We start from the raw sequence: 21140 nt of genomic DNA, 5'->3' as shown, positions 1-21140 counted from the left end.
CATTACAAGTAATCATGTGATACATACAGAAATAAAGTTGGGTTTTTGAGAAAAAAAAAAACTCAATGCCTGGAAATACATCCCTGACTGTTGCCATACTGAGTCTTGGACAGACATGCATCTACGGTACTGATGTGTAATTTTCTTTGAGGTCTGACTCACTATTTTAACTCAGATTCCTTAATAGAGTTTATTGCATGTATATGTTCTAAAATTATAGGGATTCTTAGTTTAGAAGCATTTAATGAACAGAAGAAAAAAGATCTGATTTCTTTTTAGGATTAGTTTTGGTAATTAAAGATTTTGAGCGATAACTGGCAGATTCTGATCTCTGGCTGACTAATCTGTGCATTTCAAATAGGCTTTGCTGTTTTCTCACAACATCTGAATTTCTCTGGCAGAGAATCATGAAACAACTGTACGCATGAAATGTACTTAAAAGGCATTAAAGAGGAAAAACTTCACAGATGTAATACTTTGAGGCTTAGAATTAATATGACTATAGCTTGTTAGTCATTTTTTATACTATACCCCAGTTTTTTATACTATATATATATATATATATATATATATATATATATATATATATATATATATATATATATATATATATATATATATATATATATATATATATTTCTTGTTTACTACTTTAGCAAACTCTTTTTAACAAAATGTGATGCAAGCAGAACGGCAGTTCTTTCTCTCAGTTTTTTTTTGGATTCCTTTCCTCTTCTCAGGTCAATCCAAACTGCCTCTCCATCTCTCTACTTTTGACAGAAAATTGACCAAACAACACCTTCCTGGGTATTTTCAAAGTCAGGTGCTTGCAACGGTTCTTTCAAACTCCAAATGACTTTTAGATCCACAGGCCAATTTTTTCTCCCTGCAACTGGCAGTTGTGAATGAAAACAGAATTAACCTCCTGACTTATATGTTTGAATGCTCTCCTCTGCCATGAAAGAACTCTTAAATATGGAGCCTTAAAAAATGGGGTTATATGAGGCTAAACATTTAGTTTGTGTTGCTGAGACTCGCATTTTCAGCGTCATTTGTTTCATTAAGGGACTGTACTAAGACTGTATGCATATTTTGGCCCCACTTGGCACCCTGATGTAGTTCTTAATGATCTACTCTGACTTAAGTACCCTGACTAAACTGCAAACAAAATGTTCTTGTTTACCAAGTGTGTCAGTCAGCTTCCTCTTATCAAGATTAATAAAGTAGCTTCTGTTGGAAACTTGAAGCAGAAACTAATTTAGCCTATAATGTGTTCTAATAAGTTAGAGTTTTACAAGGCAGGTCCACTAAATGCAGTTTTTGATATAAAATCTACCATTAGAAAGGTTCTGCTTTTCAATTTGAAATCAACATAGGACAAACAGATTCTCATCAGTGGACACCCTGACCTTTGACTGAGTTCAGTGAAACACATGCTCACTTATGGCCAGATTTTTCTTGTTTCAACATTACAACTTAGACAGAGAGAGAGATGGAGGAAAGAGATGAGTGGTTTGTTGGAATGCAGATGGTGTGCCGGAGAACTAAATGTGCTTTTGTCATGGCAAGGGACTTGATTGCACTGGCAAGCAAGGTGAGGCTTCCCAGTACCAACTGGAGCTATCATTAATTCAAGATTGACTTGATCTGCCCACAGAACTTTATTATCTGAGTGGAGACTGCCCAGGCAGGATGGAGTCTGGGGGGAGAAGTTGTGTTCTTTTCTAAAACCAACGAGTAGCACTTCCTTTTGAGCGTTTTTAGAAGACAAATTGGCTTGGATCAGCAGCTAGGCAGCTGGCTGACAGAGAGGTGAGATGTATAAAGCCCACATGGGCATTTTCATCATAACAGCTTTTCTTTTTATTTATATATTTTGTCCCGCTGCAGTATGTCACCTGCTACAGTGTGTCATTCTGCCCTAGTTGCTCTCAAGCTCTATCACTCACTCACACAAATATACCTTTAAGTACAGTGCAGTGGTCCTGAACTAATCCTTGCTTTAAACACGTTATACAAAGTTGAGTTTGTGGATAACTGCCTTTTGATAAAAAAAAAAAAAAAAAAAAAACAGAAAGTTGTATGAGAGCTTTTGAGTAGATTATATAAGAGGTAAATGTTTTCACTAGTTTATGTGAGAGCTTTTTACTAGTGTTTGTGTGAGGTTTTCAGTATATTATATGGAAGAGTGTAATTTAATATGTGTATATGCAAGTTAATTCTGATTTATGTCCCTGGGTGCACCTCATAGTATTGCATGATGCAATCGGTTTGTTTTGACTAATGGGGTGTTCAAGTTGGATACAAATTCTGTAATTTCCGATCTCAGTGTGGAAAATGTGATTGTAATCCTCAGAGAAATCTGTCCCCCCACTAAAAATCTGATTGATCTGGTGGTAGTACAGGAATACAATACAAAACAAAACCGTTTTCCTATGTTCAACATCATGATATGACATTGTTTCGCCACAGTTGATTCATTACCCCATTGCTAGTCACCTTTCGCGCTACGGTCTTTACCACGCTGGTCCTCAGGGTGGCAGCAGACACAAAAAATTGGACTCAAAAAGTGTGGGGGAATTATGTATTGTATTTTTTAAGTACAAATAAAAAAGCCCTGCCTTGCTCGAAGTCTCAATTAGATCAAGAAAGCAGTTTTTTGTTATGTTGGTTTGTTAGCAGAATTACTTGACAAAGTATTAATGTATTCTAAGGAACATATATTTTTAAATATATAGTGTGAAGCAGCCGGGAAGAGGATCAGTGCCTCCAAATACAGTACAGTACATCCTTGGGGAGGATGTACTGCCCATAGTGGTGTGTATATATATATATATATATATATATATATATATATATATATATATATATCCAGCCATCTTATGTATATGTATATATATATATATATATATATATATATATATACACCACTATGGGCAGTAGATCCTCCCCACTGATTGTGCATGTGCAAATTAGCTGATACAGATCTTAGCTTCACTCCTGACCAGCAGGCAGTTTCTGATGACAGTAAAGCGGGGCCTTCATTAGCCCAGACAGGACCTTTAGGGCACAGAAAAAAGGGCTGCTAGATCCCCAAAAATTAGCACAATAATTGCTCAAAGACTGGACACTAAAATACCAAAACCTATGGTATGGAAATTCTCCTTAGCTCTATGCTTACGTAGATGCAGGTGCCATTCTAAACACCGAGGACATGGAAAACACTCAATTCAGGAGTGTAGACCCAGTCATTTAACAACTAGAGAGGAATAAAGGACTGTTTTAACACCCTTCACTGAGTATATTTGTTTGGCTGCACTCTGGGGAAATTATATGTTATACTTCTATAATAAGTAATAACATTATGAGCAGGTAACATGCTAACATAACAGGGTTACATCAAGCGACTGACCCTTAGGTAGTTTTCAAAAGTAACGATTTAAGCACTTGTTAGAGCCTGAATTAGACAAAAATAAGAAAATGAAATTGTTTGCTAACAGTTTGATCATCGCACCCCCAGTTAAAAAATCTCATCTCATCACGCAAACTAAAAAAAGATAATCTAAAAAATCCTCAGAATGTTTATAAAAAGTAAATTATACATCCAGAAGGTAAATATTTTTTCTTCAAAATAGGTCAACTATACATTCTATAAAGGTACACAACATTTCTGCTTTAATGCAAACTCCACTAATAGTTGTAACAGCTGAAAGTGTTGAATATAAACTAGGGCTGGGCAATTAATTGCATCTGTAAATCAAAATGCTATTTTCAAAGTGCAAAGACACACAATTTTGGTCACGATGTAATAAACAAGAATCAAATCTCAACTTTCTTACTCCAGCCCTAAAGGTGTTGATCAAACACAAAGGTTTGCAGCTGAACAAAAGGTTAGACTGAACAGATATATGCATGCTAGAAGGAGGAAGCTCTCTTTTTACTGTAACAGTTAAGTCGTATGACAAATGATTCTGGACATGCAGGCTTTTAAGGCCACAACAACAACGGAACCCTGGAGTGTCTACATGCTTGTGGTTAGTTCAGAGGAAAATCAAAATACAATTGCAATATAGATTGACAAAAGTAATGATTTATAATTTGACAAAACCTTTCAGCCCTAGAAAAAGAAAAAAGGCTCTAAGAAGGATCTGTTTTTACCACATGCATATCAGAAATCAAATATATTTTTCTGGCTTCTAATAAAATAAAACCATCAATAATGCATATGCACCACTATACTGCTTTTCTTCAAGTTTTAAAGCAAATCCCTAATCTAGCATAGCTGATTCCCTAACAAGGAATTATGTTGGCCAGAAAAAGAGCTTTTACATTTGGAGGTCAGAATATTCACCTCCAGTGTTTTACTCTTCTTGTTAGATTTTAATGATTTACTGTATTCACAGACTTAAAACTGTCAAAAACCACCATCACTAAATGAATCACTGACATCCTGAAGGGATGAGGTAACTTTGGAAACTGTAAGAGAAACATTTTGTTTTTCTTGATTGCTCATAACCAGCCTACGTGTAATTATATGACTATTCAACATGAGATGTTTCCCATGTTGGATGGTGAAAGGGCTTTATCAGTAACTGTCAACTAGTGACACACCAACAAACCAGAATCAGTTGCTCAGGAGATGCCCAATTAATCTACCTGAGATATGTCCCGGAATCCAACACACCTCCTGGGGCCAAGGAGGGTGTTATGGCTCCATATTTTCCATGATGTTTTGCCTTTTTCTTTAGCTTAAATTTTGCTGTTGTCTTCCTCAAATTCCCCAAATATCAATTATTTTGGTTCCTTACTGCCTCTTCAATCTGTCACCATTTTCAAAGAACTCAGGTTACCTTTCAGTGTCTGCTTTTGATCAGTTATTTCATTTGATATATCGGATCAAAAAAATTTGCTTCTAGTCAACGTATAAATGAAAGCCTTCAGGCAAAATCTGCCTCCTTTGAGGCATGCAAATGTTAAAGTATAACGGTGCTCAGAGTGGGGAACACCTGTAGAACTATTTGATTTAGATTCTCTTTTTTTAGTAAAACACAAGGGCATTTTACACAGTAGCTACATCTAAATTAAATAATGTTTGTTCAGAGTCCTTCACCTTCTCAGCTGGCAGCTTTGAAAACCTCAAATTGAACTCTTTTAACTGCAAATCACTATAATTTCTTTCTTTGTATGTGTTTATCTTACAGGTTTGGCAGTTCACCAGATAATCACAATCACTGTGTCTTTCATCATGGTGATCGCAGCCTTGATCACAACACTCGTCCTTAAAAACTGGTAGGAAAGATTCCTTTACTTTTCATGCTCAGCACTTTGTCAGAAGCTCCTTGTTTGTTTTGATCTTAGTAGCACAATAGGTGCAAGGTATGATTTTATGTTTGTTTTTTGTCTTTGGTGCGTGTTTTTGTAGCTGTGCGCAGTCTGGAAATGGCCGCCACAATAGCCATCAGAGAAAGATCCACCAGCAGGAGGAAAGCTGCCAGAACCTGACAGACTTCACCCCGGCCCGTGTGCCCAGTAAGGTGGACATCTTCACTGCCTACAATGACAGCCTGCAGTGCTCACATGAGTGCGTACGGACTGCTGTGCCCATCTACACTGATGAGATGATCCAGCAGACACCCGTCTATAAGACAGCTTACAATGGAAACAGGTACGATTGGTGGATGAATGCCTTTATGTTGAAAAATTACATTTGCTTGTCAGAAATAATATTGGATGCACATAATATAACACCACTGGTGTTCTCTGGAGTGACCGACTGGCAACTATCACTGGAACATTAAAAATAAGTCAATTTTCAACTGTAGTTTTCAAACTCACTCTAAAATATTTTTATTAACTAAAATAAAAAGAAATCATTAATTAGGAGAACCGATGACAATATGATATGCATTTATGCTTTCCATTTTAGAATACAAGAATAGAATAGAATATAACTTTATTGATCTGACAATGGAGAAATTAATTTGTGACATTGGCTCTTATAAACAAACAGAAGGTGAATAAAGGAGGAAAAGGCGCATGAAGTGTATACAGTGCATCCAGATATAAACAGAGAATGGTAAAAATAAAGGGGAGATTTAAGGTGACTTATATATATATATATATATATATATATATATATATATAGTATCTTATCTACAGGTGGCAGGTAAAGGGTTGTTTCTGGTTTGTTAAATAGATAAATAGTATAAGTATTTGCAGTGTTATTACACCAGGTTATAGTGCAGTGGTTGTAAAATCTGATAAATGACCTTTAAGTTGGGTAGATTGGCATTTTTGGCTGAAGCTTTTTATTTATTGCTCTTTTACTTGGATATAAAAAAAATCATAAAATGAAAAAAAAAGACTAGACCACATTTTATTTAAATAATGTTGCTGTGTGTTAATCAATCTTTATCTCAGAAAATAGCTCTCACAAGATCAGAAAAGTAATTACTCAAATATGCTTTCCATGCAGTCCTCCTCCTGATGTCCCTCATGCTCCTATTATGGCGAAGAAGCAACATTAAATTGTTTGTATATCGATAGGTTTTATCGTCTGGGTGAAGAAAGGTGAAATCATGAACTAAAAGACCAAAAATGATGACAAATTACCAGTTGTAAATTAGCAGCGAGGGGAAAATGATTTATTTGGTGGTTTCATGTTGCTGTCACAAGTCACTAAAAGCATTTTTACTGCTTTACAGATTCAGCAGGAACACTACTGATGAGTCCAGCAGCTTTTTTTTAGTATGTGAACGTGACAGCATTAGGATGTTGACAGTGGCATTAAAGGCTAACTAGGAGCATAATTAGAGGACACACATTATAGGTCTTTGGGGTAAAAAAAAAAAGCCTTCTACTATGTAATCTGTTCTCTCCAAAGTTAATCTGCATAATGTTCTAACTGCGTTTGTTTTATCCAACAGGCCCTCCCCCACTGAAAGACAACTGATTCCTGTGGCCTTTGTGTCAGAGAAATGGTTTGAGATCTCTTGTTGACGAGCTTGGGGCTTTTTACTCGTTCACTGGGAAACACTTCATAAATACACGCTCTGGTGGGTATTTTTTTTATATTGCCTTTTCTACAAACTGTTGAGTGAGCTTTAGCCACATTGATCCCCATGGTAATGCTGCCCCACTTAGGGATTTAAGAGGAACTTGGCATATGTTTGTTAATATGACATAATTGTGGATTTTGTGCTTTGAGGGGAGGAATAGAGCTTGAGAAATTTTTAACTCTATATATATATATATATATATATATATATATCACACCGTACTGCTCAAGCACCTTTCCAAATACAGTGCAATAGTAACAGAAGACAGTGTCCACCTAAGAGGAGGGGCATGAGACAGTAATAAATTAGAAAAAAAGGCAAGGTGGTGAAAGTACCTCTGGAAGAGCTGTAGAAATCCACACCTTGGGTTGAAAAGCTTAAGGGAGCTGCAGTTATTTTTGTGCTCCACAAATCTAGTCTATACACTACAAAAATTATGAATCATTTTTTTCTTAAAAGCTGTGCATTTTTTCTTGAATTGGGCAGGTGAATGAGACTTTGCAAACAGAAAAAGACTATTTACATTCAATATAACAGAAAACAATAATTTAATTGTCTGATTTCACGTGCTTATTATCTAGTGATCTCATTTTAAGAGTAAATGTAGTAGTTCTATTGGCAAATTGTCTTATTTACCTCCTCAAATTAAGGGTAAATACGCTTTATTTGAGTATGTTATGCTAATTTCTAGATTGTTTTTGCAGTCTGTAAAAGTGTTGTAAGAAAAAAGCTTTTGTTGAATGAACACCAAAAGAAATACTATTTAAAAAAGTTCAGTCTAAAAAGAACACAGATGTATGAATTTGTTCTTAACAGGTAAAATCTTGATAGAACTTTAAGGGCCTAATCTTCAGAGGTTTATGCATAGTAAAACACATACAAGCTTGTTTGCGAGCACAAAGTAGAACTAAAAAGTAGGCGTTAATCAATCTGTATGTGCAAAAAAAAAGGCAGCCTGTGCAAATCTATTTTTGTGTATGACTTCATCAACACCCAAATTTTGTTTTAATAACCAAACTGTGAACATTTATGGGTGGAGGAGATGAAAATGTAAATACTTACCATGTGGGGAATGATTTTTTTCAATCTTAACCCAAACTTTGGAGCACTATTTAATCAAACTGTCCAAATTTCTAAAAAGAAAATTTACTTTAACTTCTGTTATTTTATTTTATTTATTGAATTTGTACACAGCACTTTGAGATACTTGTGCTAACTGTGTTATTTATATAGGATTTTGTATGACCATTTTTTAAAATGAATTATTACCATTATTACATCTGACTGGGTGATTTAGAACATCATCTTTCTGTTCTCTTTTTAGCCAATGTTAAACTGCCAGTGACAAGAGCAATCTGCTCATTTTTATAGAGCTGAATCAAACTTATTTTCATCTCTTAACATTTGCACAGCAATCACAACACGCAACATTGCAAACATTTTTGTGCAGGCTTTATAGCGCTCCTTATTTGGATTCTTTGAAGATCATGTCCTAATAGTTCTATGATGATGGAACCACAATAATACACAGTGGTGGCAGCATTGACCACTGGGTTTTTTGTGGTGGTGGAAAAATGTATGGTATATCAATAGTGTAACATTTTCTACCTTATCTAAGTTATTCCCTTAAGGATATTTAACATTTAGTTGTCATAAAACTGTAACTCAAATTAATGTTTTTTGTTTTAATTCTGCCCTCAAATCTGATCTTCAAATTATGCGACATTTAGAATTTAAAATGTAAATGTTAAACAAATGCTTTGGCGCTGCACTGTTGGTGGAAACATAAAAGAAAAGCTGCTATTGAACCAGATTTTTAGAGAAATGAATGAACAGCATGTAAAACAGAGAGGCTCTCCTTTCTTGCTTTTGTTACACTTGGAAATTTCAGTTTCTCACAGCATGCTCTTTCGTTTTGAATAAAATACAAAACTTCTCACTATCTTTGCAGCCTTGTGTATTTATTTTTGATTATTTTTTTTAATATTGTCTTCTGATTACTGCATGTTACTTAAATGCTGTGCATATTTTGTTGTGTAATGATACCAGATTTGGTACCAACCCTGTAATGCAACTAGAAAGTGGGATATTTTTAACAATAAATAATGTCTGTGTTGAATGACTTTGTAATAAAGAGTAACTGAATTTTATTTTCCTTTTTCTGCATTTTCACAGGATCCAGCTGGAAATGACAAACTCACAAAAACAGCAAATTTTGTAAAATAGTGTAATCTCTACTTGGACACTTTTGAAGATATTTATTTTTCTAGAGTAAACAAGGTGAACAGCTGTTGAGCCGCTCCTCCATCTTTCCTGAGAAACAGAATTCATTTAGGTAGAGAGTATATATATATATATATATATATATATATATATATATATATAGATAGATATATTTACAGGATGTATGGAACAAGACTACGGACATCAAAGATGTATCATGGAAAATATTTGACTTTAGGTAAAGGAGCCCAAGAAGCTGCTTTAGGCGGAAGACAAACTGTATTTCTGAACAATGTGCCAATAATGCCACTATGTGCCACTACCTGGATAAAAGGAGGTTAAACAAAAAAAAACAAACTGAAGGACTAAACAAAGTGTGTTATAATAATACTGTATGAGCTCCTATTGCTTTCTTTCTTTTCTTTTTTTGTCATTTTCTAACGAAATGTAAAAAGAAAAACAAAAAACAACTATAAATGTATTTGAAAATGTTTTGAAGTAATTTTGAGAAATGCGTTGAAAAAGAGTCTAAAACATGTTTCTACAAATCAAAAAAAGAAGAGCTGGAAAATAAATCTGTAGGTGGTTTATGCTTTATTGGAAATTTGACTTTAAAGATCTTATTTGTACAAAGTCCCATTTTAAAACCAGAATAGTTATGTCTATTTTTGTACATCTAGAAAGAGCCTGCTGCAGTCCTGACAAAGTAAGTCTCTATGAAGAGGTAGCTCTGTTGTTACAAGGCCTCCGTTGAGAGATAAAATGATTACACCTGGTCCAAACAAGCCCAATACCCATAGCACTGCTTCTTATGTGACGTATGTGTCTAAGTAAGGTTAATTAAAACATATTCCGAATGTGGTGATGGCCCATGCAACAACACCAGAGGTCTCATTTATAAAGGTTGTTTAGCACAACATATTCTTGAACCTGAATCTTGTGTGAGTAGTTTTTTATGTAAAGGTCATGATACCCTAAAAAATCCAACTTAAGCATCCCTCATGGCAACTCTTACTCCTGCATATGCTTGTTATGGAGACAGATGGCAATGTGGGGAATTAAAGCTTCACTGCGTTTTGATTGCTCTTAGACATTCAGTTTTACTCCACATAAAACTGTAATCATAGATTGATTCTATCATTAGCATTTAAAAACTGCAGAGTAATAGATATGCTTGTGAGGCAGACATAACTATACATGGGGACCTGTCATATAGATAAAAACAGGTTTATAAGCCAGCTTTAATCTTTAATCAGTCTGCCTATTATTTATAGTAATGTTTTTCTCACCATTTCATTCTTCTCACAGATGATCACCAGAGTGATTTGTACATCTAATTAATGCATAAATTGTGACAAGGTGTTTGAAAATCCCACTGCTGGCTGTAAACATTTAAACACGGGTGTGCTGTTCGTCAATGGGTGCAATGGGAATGCTGGAAAACCCTGCAAATCGGATAATTAAGAGGGAAAGCATTTTTAGAGATCACAAAAATTTCCCCGATAATGATTATGACAGACCTATAAGATGAGTCCCTGTACTCCTTAGAGCCAGTTCCTCAATTCAGGTTCTCAATGTCTCGCACCTTTTAGATGTGTCTCTGCTTCCAGCCTTGAACCAAAGGTTGAATTACCTCCTCGGTGTAAAGTAAAGTTCTCTAGAGTCATGCTAATGACCTAATTATTTGACTCAGTTGTGTTGAAAGAGAAGCAATGGACCCTAAGGACCAGATTTGAGGAACCAGCCCACAGAGGATTGCTTGTTGATATTTGTGCCGACCTTTGCATGTTCATCAATGGTAATCACGTATTAACCAAAAAGACACAAATGTAGAAAAAAATTGAAGAGTAGCTGGTTCTAAAGAAACACAAATATGAATAACCAGCACTATGTGGTAAATATAAATTATATTAAAAATATTTCATAAAATATATATTTAATATGAGTAAAAAAAAGTGTTCGCTATTTAGCTACATGTCATAGCTTATTACAGATAAAAGATATTTACCTATCTATAGAAATATAGGGAACCATCTAAATATGATAAGCTGATGTACTGTAGCCAAAATGTTTACTAAATCCTATAGACATCCAGAGTGTTGAATTTCGACTTTTTTTTTTATTTTTCCTTTGCAAGTAAAGGTATTCATCAAAGTATTATATATAATCAACAATTTATCAAATCTCTGCCTTAAACCATTTTTAGGAACAAAATAATTCTATAAAATGTTCTACAGGTCTACAATATCACAGCCAGTGCAAGGCGGCTTTTTGGATGGCATTACTAATATGACCAGTTCATACATCAGATTGTTAATGTATTGTTCTTTTTATATCACTGTGGTTACTAAACATGATTTTTTTTTTCAAACTTTCACCTAACTGACCAACATATCTATTTCTGACTTGCTTAAACAGTTTTTTTTGCTCTTTTCTCCATGTTCGCTATGTTTAACCATAAAATTCAACTGGTAAGAAGGCTCATTTGAATACACATGAACATTCATGAGGTCCTTTGCATTGATCATTTATCACTTAATGTGGGGCTGTAAAGGGCAGGATATGAGGAGGAAAGATTACACATAAAGGGAAATTCTGTGCTGGAAAGTAGTTGCATGGTTTTATATGTCTTTTTTTTTTTTTTTTGGTATATGCCATTTTCGTTTTGGCTTACATACATTTTAATTATGGCTCTTACGCAATCTTTTATAAATGAGGCCCGAGGTTCAACTGGTTGGATAATAAAGGGCCAAAAGAAATTGCAGGGAGTTTAACAGGACACTCAAACTGTCTTAGTACATCTGTTATCTGTATATTTTACTTAAAACCTAGACAAACAAATCTAATTCTTGAAATTATTTGGATTAGAAGATTAATTAAAAATTTTCTAAATGAAAAAAAGTTATTTTAAAGCTGAAAATGATAATAATTTGTTTTTATATCTGGATGAAGAAGTATTCTGCTTAAGAATAGTTAGCAAGAAAGCAACAAAGGCACGCTCCTTTCAGGCACAATAATCCTCAGCATTTTCCCTATGAGTTTTGTTATAAAGAGCAACTGTCTGTAGACTCCACTTGTATTCCACCAGAAGAAGCCTGGCCAAAGCAAATGAAATGCAACAGTTTTTATCACAATCAATTGTGGATGAAGAGAACAATACAGTTACATCAGAGGTAATCCTATAAAAAAAAAATCTGATGCTGATTGTTTTGTTAAATTAATATGATTAAGACAAGCCAAAAAAACGATAACACATTTGTTGAAATAGTCCCTGAAGTTAAAACAACTGAACTGTATGGGAAGAATAGTTAAGCTCTCCTAAGAGCCTTATAGCACCAATGTCTTTATTATTATTAAAACTTCAAGCTCTGATTACCTTTGTGCTCTGAAGCTTTTGTGAAACTGTCCAATAATCTATCTGTAATTGTGCTGTAGGTTTGTACAAAGCACAAATAAAATGATGTAGTTGTAAAAAACAGATTTGGCTGCATACAGCAATATGTACAGATTTAAACTGTTTCACTGGGTGTTGAGAATTTATTTCTGGTAATACACAAATTTAGTTACTCAATTTCTAAAATGTACCAAGGAAACAGGCAGAGTAAAATCAATGAGGCTGTTTTCACACATGACTGACTTAAGATGTTTTGGGGATTGTGCAGAGAATGTGTTTTTTTTGTGGGATTTCACATAAGCATTCCACAATAGAAAATGTATTTTGAAGATGTAATGAACTGAGAGGGGGAAACTGTGAGCAGGACAGAATTCAAAGAAACACATAGGTTTTCAGTAGAATATGCCAAACATGAAAAATAAAAATCCCTACAATTAATTTTCTGCAGAAATTACAACTACAATCACCTTTCCATGATTTTATGCATCAAACTGAAGAACCAGTCACCAGGAAAATAGATGCATTTGCTGTGTTTGCACATTTTCTCACTAGTTGTTCTTCCAGATTTTATTTTAATTAAATTTTTTTCTTTTTTTTTACAAGGTAGCCTAAACAGTCTGTGAAGGATTTTTGACACAAATCCTGCCAAATAATCTCTAGAACATTCCAGGACTATAGTGCATGTGTGAAAACGCCTTGTGGGTAAATACAAGCCCTTGCTGTGGTGTAAAAATGAGTTGGGATCAACACTGTGGTGCAAAACTCCTCCTTTCGGCCCATTTCACAACATGAAAAAAAGCTCCAACAAAATACCCACTGGTTCAGCCTCAATCGTGTTACAGGCTGTGTTGCTTCTTAAACACAACATATATTTTTTGAATGAAGAATCTTACCTTCTCTATCAGAGTGTTATGAAACCTGCTGTATATTATACACGTGTAAATGTATTTTCTATATATTTGCTTCTATTTGTGTACAGGTGTGTTCTATTTTTAAAGGCCTTTCCAGTTGTGAGAAAGGTTTCGAGCGAGGTCGGGGATAGTGTCTTTGTTTACATGTTTATCTACAGTATTTCTTTTAAAAACACACAAAACTAACCTTGTGCCAAGCTTCCTATCCGCACTTTCAAGCCGTACTTGTATGATATATTTAGGTAGCCAGTATAATAATTTAGTAGACGCTGCAATAGTTCACTGGCTTAAAAGTTATCTCCAGGTGAAATATCTAAAAGCAGGAGTGCTGGATGGTTTTATCAGGTTATGTGGTCATACCGTATGTTGAGTTCTGCTTAGAACCCAATGACATGCTCTTCCCAAGCATTTATAGGTGGAATTTAAAATGAAGAGTCATGAAAACAAACTAGTACAACTGTTGCTGCCAAGAATCCAGCTAATTTTGATTTAATTTTTTTTGTTTTTTGCTACCATTCCCCCTAGTTTATTTTTATCTCTTTTCTATTTATTTTTTATTTCATTTCTGGAACAACTACAGAAATTGACAAATAAAGTGAAGTATGCTAATTTTATAAGAAAAAATGATCTGAATCTGTGGGGAAAAAAACAACAAATCAGTTAAAAAAATTTGTTTCTTCTCCATTTCAAGACCCATGTTTGTACATGCTTTAAGGTAACACATCTTTTTCTGGTTAAATCAATATTGGAGATGTTACTAAGCCAGATATTTGGAAAAGAAAATTGCAACCCTCTTACAGAAGGTTTATAACCCTTAGCGAGGTCAAATTGAAGGTCTATTGATGAAAAGCTTTCTGGTTTGTGCACTTCAAAAAATTAAATCTAAATAATCTAAATCATAATTTTTGCTTAAAATATTGTTTTCTGGAATTTAGGAGGGAAGTGAAACATTTGGAACAATGGAACAAGACAATTGACATATAACATAAAAAAATGCATTGTCTTATTTCAAGTGCATCTTAACTAATTCTCTTATTTTAACAGTAAAAAATGCTCATTCTATTGCAAATAATCTTATTTACCTGCTCAATTTAAGAGCATATACACTCCGTTTAAGAAAGTTTTACTTATTTCTACATCGTTTTGCAGTGTGAGATCGTTAGCTAATTTTACACATAACATTCAAATGACAGTTGTGATGGTGGTGTCATCAGGGCTTTTGCGTTTCCAACTGATTTTTCTGCATAGCAAGGAACCATTGCAAACTGATTTAAACCCACTGCAGCATTTTGTTGTAAAAACATTTAAACTCATTAAACTCCTTTCACAATCTAATACACCAGTTGCTGTCTGAAATCATCCTTTCCATTTTTGGTAGACTTGGTATAGAAATAAAATCAATTTTGTTTAGATTTGATTTTACTTACAGATGCTTTTGTTTTATAAACCAAATCATTATTCTGCAGCTTCGGTTACTGTTACCTCACTTGTCTATACATTTCTTGGCTCCCCTTAGCACAAAGACACTATCGATCAGCAAAGGTTTGCTCCGTCCAGAAGAACGATAAAACAAATTTACTGGTCCTGTGATTTTTGTTTGCATGTTAGACATTCGAAGTGGAACGTATTGACATATGTACTGTTCGAACATCGAAATGTTTGCTGAACATTTCAAAGGTCCATTTTTATTTCCCCATTACATCATTAAATGTCATTACAATATGAGAAACTGAATCAATTAAATGGTTCACCACCAATTTGAGCTTCTGGTGTCTCTCACAAGCATTTAACACAAATGTTATTGATGATGACAAGGTGTTGGTTTGCATTTGATAAAAGTCAATAGGGTGCTCAATGAGGTGAAACTTTGCAGCAGGAGATAAACGTCCGATTTGACGATAAATCTTAATCAACTCCTTAGCTGTCAGGAAACTATAGATCGTCTGCTTCTTCTCATTGTTTCAGGAAAATCACATACTGTGCGCTTACTGTAACTGCAGCAGAGGGCTTTGACTCTGCTCTTGGGTCATCTTTTTCCTTGTTTTATTCACAAGAGCTAAAGCACTGCTGGTGCTTATCCACACAGCGAGCGACTTGGAAAAGGAAAGAGAAGCATTTTGTTTGCAACTTCTCTTTATGCATATGGTAAAGGTAGAGTAGAAACATGACCCAAATCTGCAGTTGATTCACACAGAAGGCCTCTAGCACTGTAAGATGCCTTTTGCAACAGAGCGCAGACCTGAATGGTTGACATGTTAAGAAAATCTGAAAGGAACAGGGAGAGAATTGTGACAGACTCATGGGGCCTGTTTGGTGATTAGAAAATCAGAGGTATAGGTATGACTAATATGAAAAAGGAAAATGTCATAAATATCAGACATTGTGTTTACAGAGGTAAAGTCAGTGATGATTTATGTTCTTTCTCTAACATGGAGCAGACATGCTTTGATCATTTCCACTCGATAACAGCGCATTCATGCTTACAATAACGGAAAATGACTCGAGTTGTGTTGTCGCCATAAAAATTGAGAGTTTGTACTTTGTGACTCTTAAACTTTTTATAATTGTGTTTAATATATCAATGAGTACCTCTGTTAACTTTTGTATAAGACATATTACAACAGTATCTACAGACACACATACACACACATTGTACACCTCCAAAAAAAGGGACTTCAGTCTGTCTCTGTGACGGCTAAACGTTGTATAACTTTTGTTTTGTGTCTTATGAACCACATCTCTTCCTTTTGTAGTAATTGGTAAACGTTTCAATTTCCAGGTGACTATGATTTGGTTACTCTTGTATTACTAAGCTCTGTATTTGCAAGCACTGTAAATGCGATTCTCACTGGATTCGTCCTCTGTACATTTAGTACTCTGATGTTGCTATTAATAAAACGTAAAACAACATTAACATGTGTCATACAATTATTTTGACATTTGTGCTTCGGATACAGAAGTGATTTCACTCAAAATATGTGAAAGAAAATGAGCATTTATAATCAGAGGGATCTAAAGCATTAATGTTTATTACTCAAGTAGAATTTATTACTCAAATCAAAAACATTTTTGCAGAAGAGTATCAACTTAAGCTTTATAATTAAGTAAAGGCTTAAAAGTATAGTTTTTAAAATTACTTAAAGTGTAAAGGTCAAAATAATGCAGGAAAAAATGTTAACATGACAGATGCTTTTCTGCAGTAGCCTGTTAAAGGAACTGTTTTCAACAATTCTAGATGATAATTTCTATATATCAACTTAATTTAACTATGCATCATCTTGAAAAAAAATGTATTATGGTATGTAGTGAACAACAGGTTGGTGCAGCACCAACCACAACTCTCAGCCCAGGTAATTCTGCAGGACACCTCACACAGAGGTGTGCCTTGGCTCCCCCCCACAGAGCTGAGAACAGTAAAAAAAAACACTGCACACATGATTTTTCTGTCTTTCCTTGAAGCTGTTCAAATTGGAAGACCCAGGCCCAAGGCCCAGATCTCCAGGATGACCGAGGCTAAGTGGTGATGGTTGATATTCCATTATCGAACTGCTGAAAAACAGGCCGTTTGCAACACATTTCTCTAAGTTTCAGAACTATCAGCACTGGACTGGATGGGAAAGTCTCCTGAAGAAGCCGTTCCTTTGGTCTGAGCTTCATGGGACAAAGAAAAAAAAAGAGCCTTTGCTGTGAGAGTGCCATGCTAAGCTGTTGCTAGATGAAAACTCAAGCCTTGATAAATTTACAGGAACAGAGGTATAAGGTCTGGCAGAGTTAGGGAAAACAATATGTATTTTGATGATTTTGATCATTTCAATTGTTTAATGATAAGTAAAGACAAAGCTAACAGGGCGGATTCCATGGTACAGTGTGCTATGCTACAGTAATATGTTTTGAACTGTTGTTAAAGCTTGGAAAAGCTTTATTCCACTAATAGTTTAAACAGTGATATAATGTTAGTTTTATGTTTTCCTCGTGTCTATTTGCTGCTAGCTATTTCAAAGAGGGTAAAGAATCATTTAACTAAAGGTTATTGGTTCCTGATTAACCAAATAATAAGCAAATAATAAATAAAACATTATTACATGGATTTCCATTGTAAATTTGTTTGAAAACATTCCATTTGCTCTAAATTTGTGAAAAGCTAAATTGGATCTCATCCCAAATTCATTAAAGATAAACTTTGGTTTTCAAACACATAATCCATCGTAAACTGGGATATGGTTAACAACCATGTTTTCCCTTCCACTTTGTACATAGTAGTCTAATTTAGTTGGGTTTCACTAGTTTTTAGTCAAGAGTTTTTAATTGAAATATGTTAGGTATTAGGTGGCGTCATGGCTAAAGTTTCTACGTGACGCAATTTTACCTCAAGATGTCAGAGGATTTTCAAGTACTTTTTGCTAATTAATCCATCTTTATGTTTTATATTAGCTTAGGAGAAAATTTGGGGGTAAAGGACTGTGTCCCAAATAAAGAATTATTTTTTTTTTCCAAAACCCTTTAATGTTGCATAGATTTTCCCTTTCAGGGGCCTCTTCCAATTTTGGATGGCAATAGCTTCTGATATTTTATGTTCTAGATCCTCTGAGCTTTGAGTCTCAAGTTTTCTCTGTCATCCTCGTTTTGGGTTAAGGTCAGCTCAAAACTAAGAGTATTCTTTACAGTTTTGCAGTCCCTATCCTCACTTCTTTTCCGTTTCATCATCTTCTGATTCAGACACTGAGGAGAGTCCATAGTCGGCATCAGCCCTGGTAAACATGTTCTCCCACAGCAAAGAGCTGTAGCAGCTGTGGTTTTGTTCTTGGTTGATGACTTCAGCTTGGTCCATCTTAAAGAGAAACATTATTTTTCAAATAGAATATGCTTTTAGCCATGTGCTTTCTTCCCTAAGCCTCTAATTGCCAGATGCCTTACCTGCCTAAGTTTGGCCAAACATAGACAGTATGTGAAACGACATGGGCATGCCTATCCCAGACATGTAAATACTAATCTTGCAGTAGATTCATCGATCGATTATATGTTGTACTAAAGGGGGTTTAAAAGCAAAATGCACTCAATATTTAGTCAGAGTTGGGTAAATATATTCCCTTCCCATCAGGGACTTTTTTTCCCCAGATGTTGCATCTGGGGGGGAGGGGTGAGTTAACAGGGTTTTTATAGCAAGTGCCTCAGATGCTCTCATGATGTTTCATGAAGGTCTGAGATGGTTTGGACATGAGCGGAGGAAGATGGTGAGTACAATGGTAGAAGATGGCTAAAAAGGGCATGGAGAAAAATCAAGGAAGATATTAATAGATGAAGTTAAAGAGGACATGGAGACAGTAGGTGTGAGAGAACAAGATGTAGAAGGTGGGGTTATTTTGAGACAGAGGATTTGCTGTGGCGACCCCTTAAAGGTCGGTCTAGAAACTTTCCAAGAAACACTGAGTCAAGTATTAAAAACAAAACAACTGCACAATAACAGATAACCACTACTTTTGGATCATATGATCATTAGTTTAAATCTTAAAATGATCTAATCCTGGTGGATGGTATTTGTAATTTAGATAATATAGATTTATATAACTAACATAGTTTTTGTTAGTCTGTTTCAGATTGTTTATGTTGGAACATTAATAGGCATTGAAAGGAAAATACTATAAATCAGTGTAAACATTCCAGTATCTTACTTTGTTGTGGTCAATGGGATGTGGTCTCTGGATTCCCATCATGCACTTGTGGTTTAGTAATTTGACTGAAATAAATGTGACACCATCCTCTACCTGGGTAAAAAGCTCCAAAATGAACAGTGCTACATTTTAGGCAAAGCTGTTACTGCTGCAATAACCATTTTTCAAAATAAATTAAAGTGTGAAATACCTCTAGAGCCAGCCTTACTTTCTGTTTGAAAAACCCAGCCATTTATAAGGCACTGAAAAGTATAGCATGTGAGTATGGCATCTTTTAAATATTTATTCCTGTTGTAATGAGTCTTTGAAAGCTATATAAACTGCATTCCAGTATAGTGCTAGCAGTAATATGAAACATGAAAACCGACTCTAATTTGACTTAGATTTGCTATTTACAATTTTCCCTAAGTGTCAATAACATAAACTTTATTAACAGCAGTGAATAAGACTATTCTGAGAAGTTTTAGCTGTGGATTTATTTCAGTCACTCCTACAGTATTAGATATTACAATCTAAAAACTTTTTATTTAACCTTTTTTGAAAGAACGTCCTTTTAGGATAATCATTCTTGAACTATTTATCTTTGTCATTGTTTTATTTTGTACATAAGGGTTTCCCTTTCTATGTACTTAGTTATAGCACATAAAGATACAGGCAGATTTTAAGCATACTTTGCTCTCAGCCTCTCCAGGACCAATGGTACTGTAGTTTTCGCAGGATCTGATAATGTGGCCATGCATCACGTACCTCAGTAAAACCATAGCCAAAAAAATGTTACAGGTGTTGTTAGTGGGAAAGAAATTGAAGTGCACCAAAATTTCATTTTTAAATGGTAAGGAATCCCCCAAGTTTCCAAGCCTTGACAATTTTACGTTTTTTCTTCTTTTAGTTACTTCTTTGATTTATGTCTTTTAAAGTCATAGAGGACAATCTTTTATTTTGGGCAGATCATCTAAATAAGTGGTCCTACTAATAGTGAATCATTCTGGTGATATGTTTACGTAAGGCCGTCCTTTGTAATCGTCCTCAGTTAGCTATCTATTTCTGCACATGCGCACTTTCAGGCGTATATGTCTGGTGAGCTACTGTTTCAGACAGTCATTGAAGTTCACCTTTCTCACCACTGCTCTTTGAAATGTTTAAGGGTCTTAAGAGAAAATGTGTCTAAGAGGTGTATGAGAACAAAAGAAAGGCAGATATATCCTGGATACGTATATCTCACATATAGCATTAAGCCGATGTAGGTATCAGATCTTTTTTAACACTGTGTTAACAAGTTAAAAGTATTCAGCTTTTAAATGAAACAATTGTCACTTGTACATATAACACAACTCCACAGCTTATAGTTTTTTAAATCATTGCAAAGGTATAGAGTACCTAAAGCTGTTGCATGACTCATGTCCTAAACACGCCGATATTAAGCAAAATTCATGAAAAAAGGACACAGTTGAAAGCCTCAAAACAGTGTGTTTGTTTTCTTTTAATAGCTGCAGGTATCCCTCTGGTTTCCTCTTGTGTCTTCCTTCTCTTCGTTTCCAGAGAGTCACATTCACTTTGCTTTCATACTTTACTTTCTCGCACATTGTCAGCTCATTTTTTGGATCACCTGGAGACACAGTTCTCCGCTCCAGTTTGACGAATCAGCATGGGCAGGTTGAGTACGCCTCTGTGCACCCTAAAGCCACTCTTTGCCCTGAGGGAGGCCTGCCAGGCCACATTAGTATGAGGCCACTTGGATCACTCTGCAATGACTGTGACAAGCCTGGAGCCCCCTTTGGTGCTCATACATTAAATAGAATTATGCATCCGTGTCTCCACAGAAGGACCCGATCAATGGGGTGGACAGCACATGCTGACAGCTGCCAAGGAGATACTTTAGTACAGT

General features: G+C 35.1%; 1 protein-coding gene across 2 annotated transcripts in view; it reads left to right on the top strand.

The window, feature by feature from the left end:
* ajap1 (adherens junctions associated protein 1) overlaps positions 1-9644 on the top strand; it is an 82973-nt gene extending 73329 nt beyond the window's left edge. The window contains exons 3-6 of one of the 2 annotated variants that reach the window (XM_038293112.1): positions 5202-5289; positions 5408-5665; positions 6927-7055; positions 9234-9644. In XM_038293112.1, the coding sequence (XP_038149040.1) occupies positions 5202-5289; positions 5408-5665; positions 6927-6999 (419 nt within the window). In that variant the 3' untranslated portion in view covers positions 7000-7055; positions 9234-9644. The remainder of the gene's footprint in view (positions 1-5201; positions 5290-5407; positions 5666-6926; positions 7056-9233) is intronic. The other variant, XM_038293114.1, reaches the window with a different exon arrangement.
* Positions 9645-21140: the final 11496 nt, after the last annotated feature.

The sequence above is a fragment of the Cyprinodon tularosa genome, unplaced genomic scaffold, assembly GCF_016077235.1.
Source record: "Cyprinodon tularosa strain WSP-4 unplaced genomic scaffold, ASM1607723v1 ctg320, whole genome shotgun sequence".
Taxonomy (NCBI): domain Eukaryota; kingdom Metazoa; phylum Chordata; class Actinopteri; order Cyprinodontiformes; family Cyprinodontidae; genus Cyprinodon; species Cyprinodon tularosa.
Note: the sequence above shows the minus strand (reverse complement) of the source record. Positions and strands in the feature narration are given on the sequence as shown.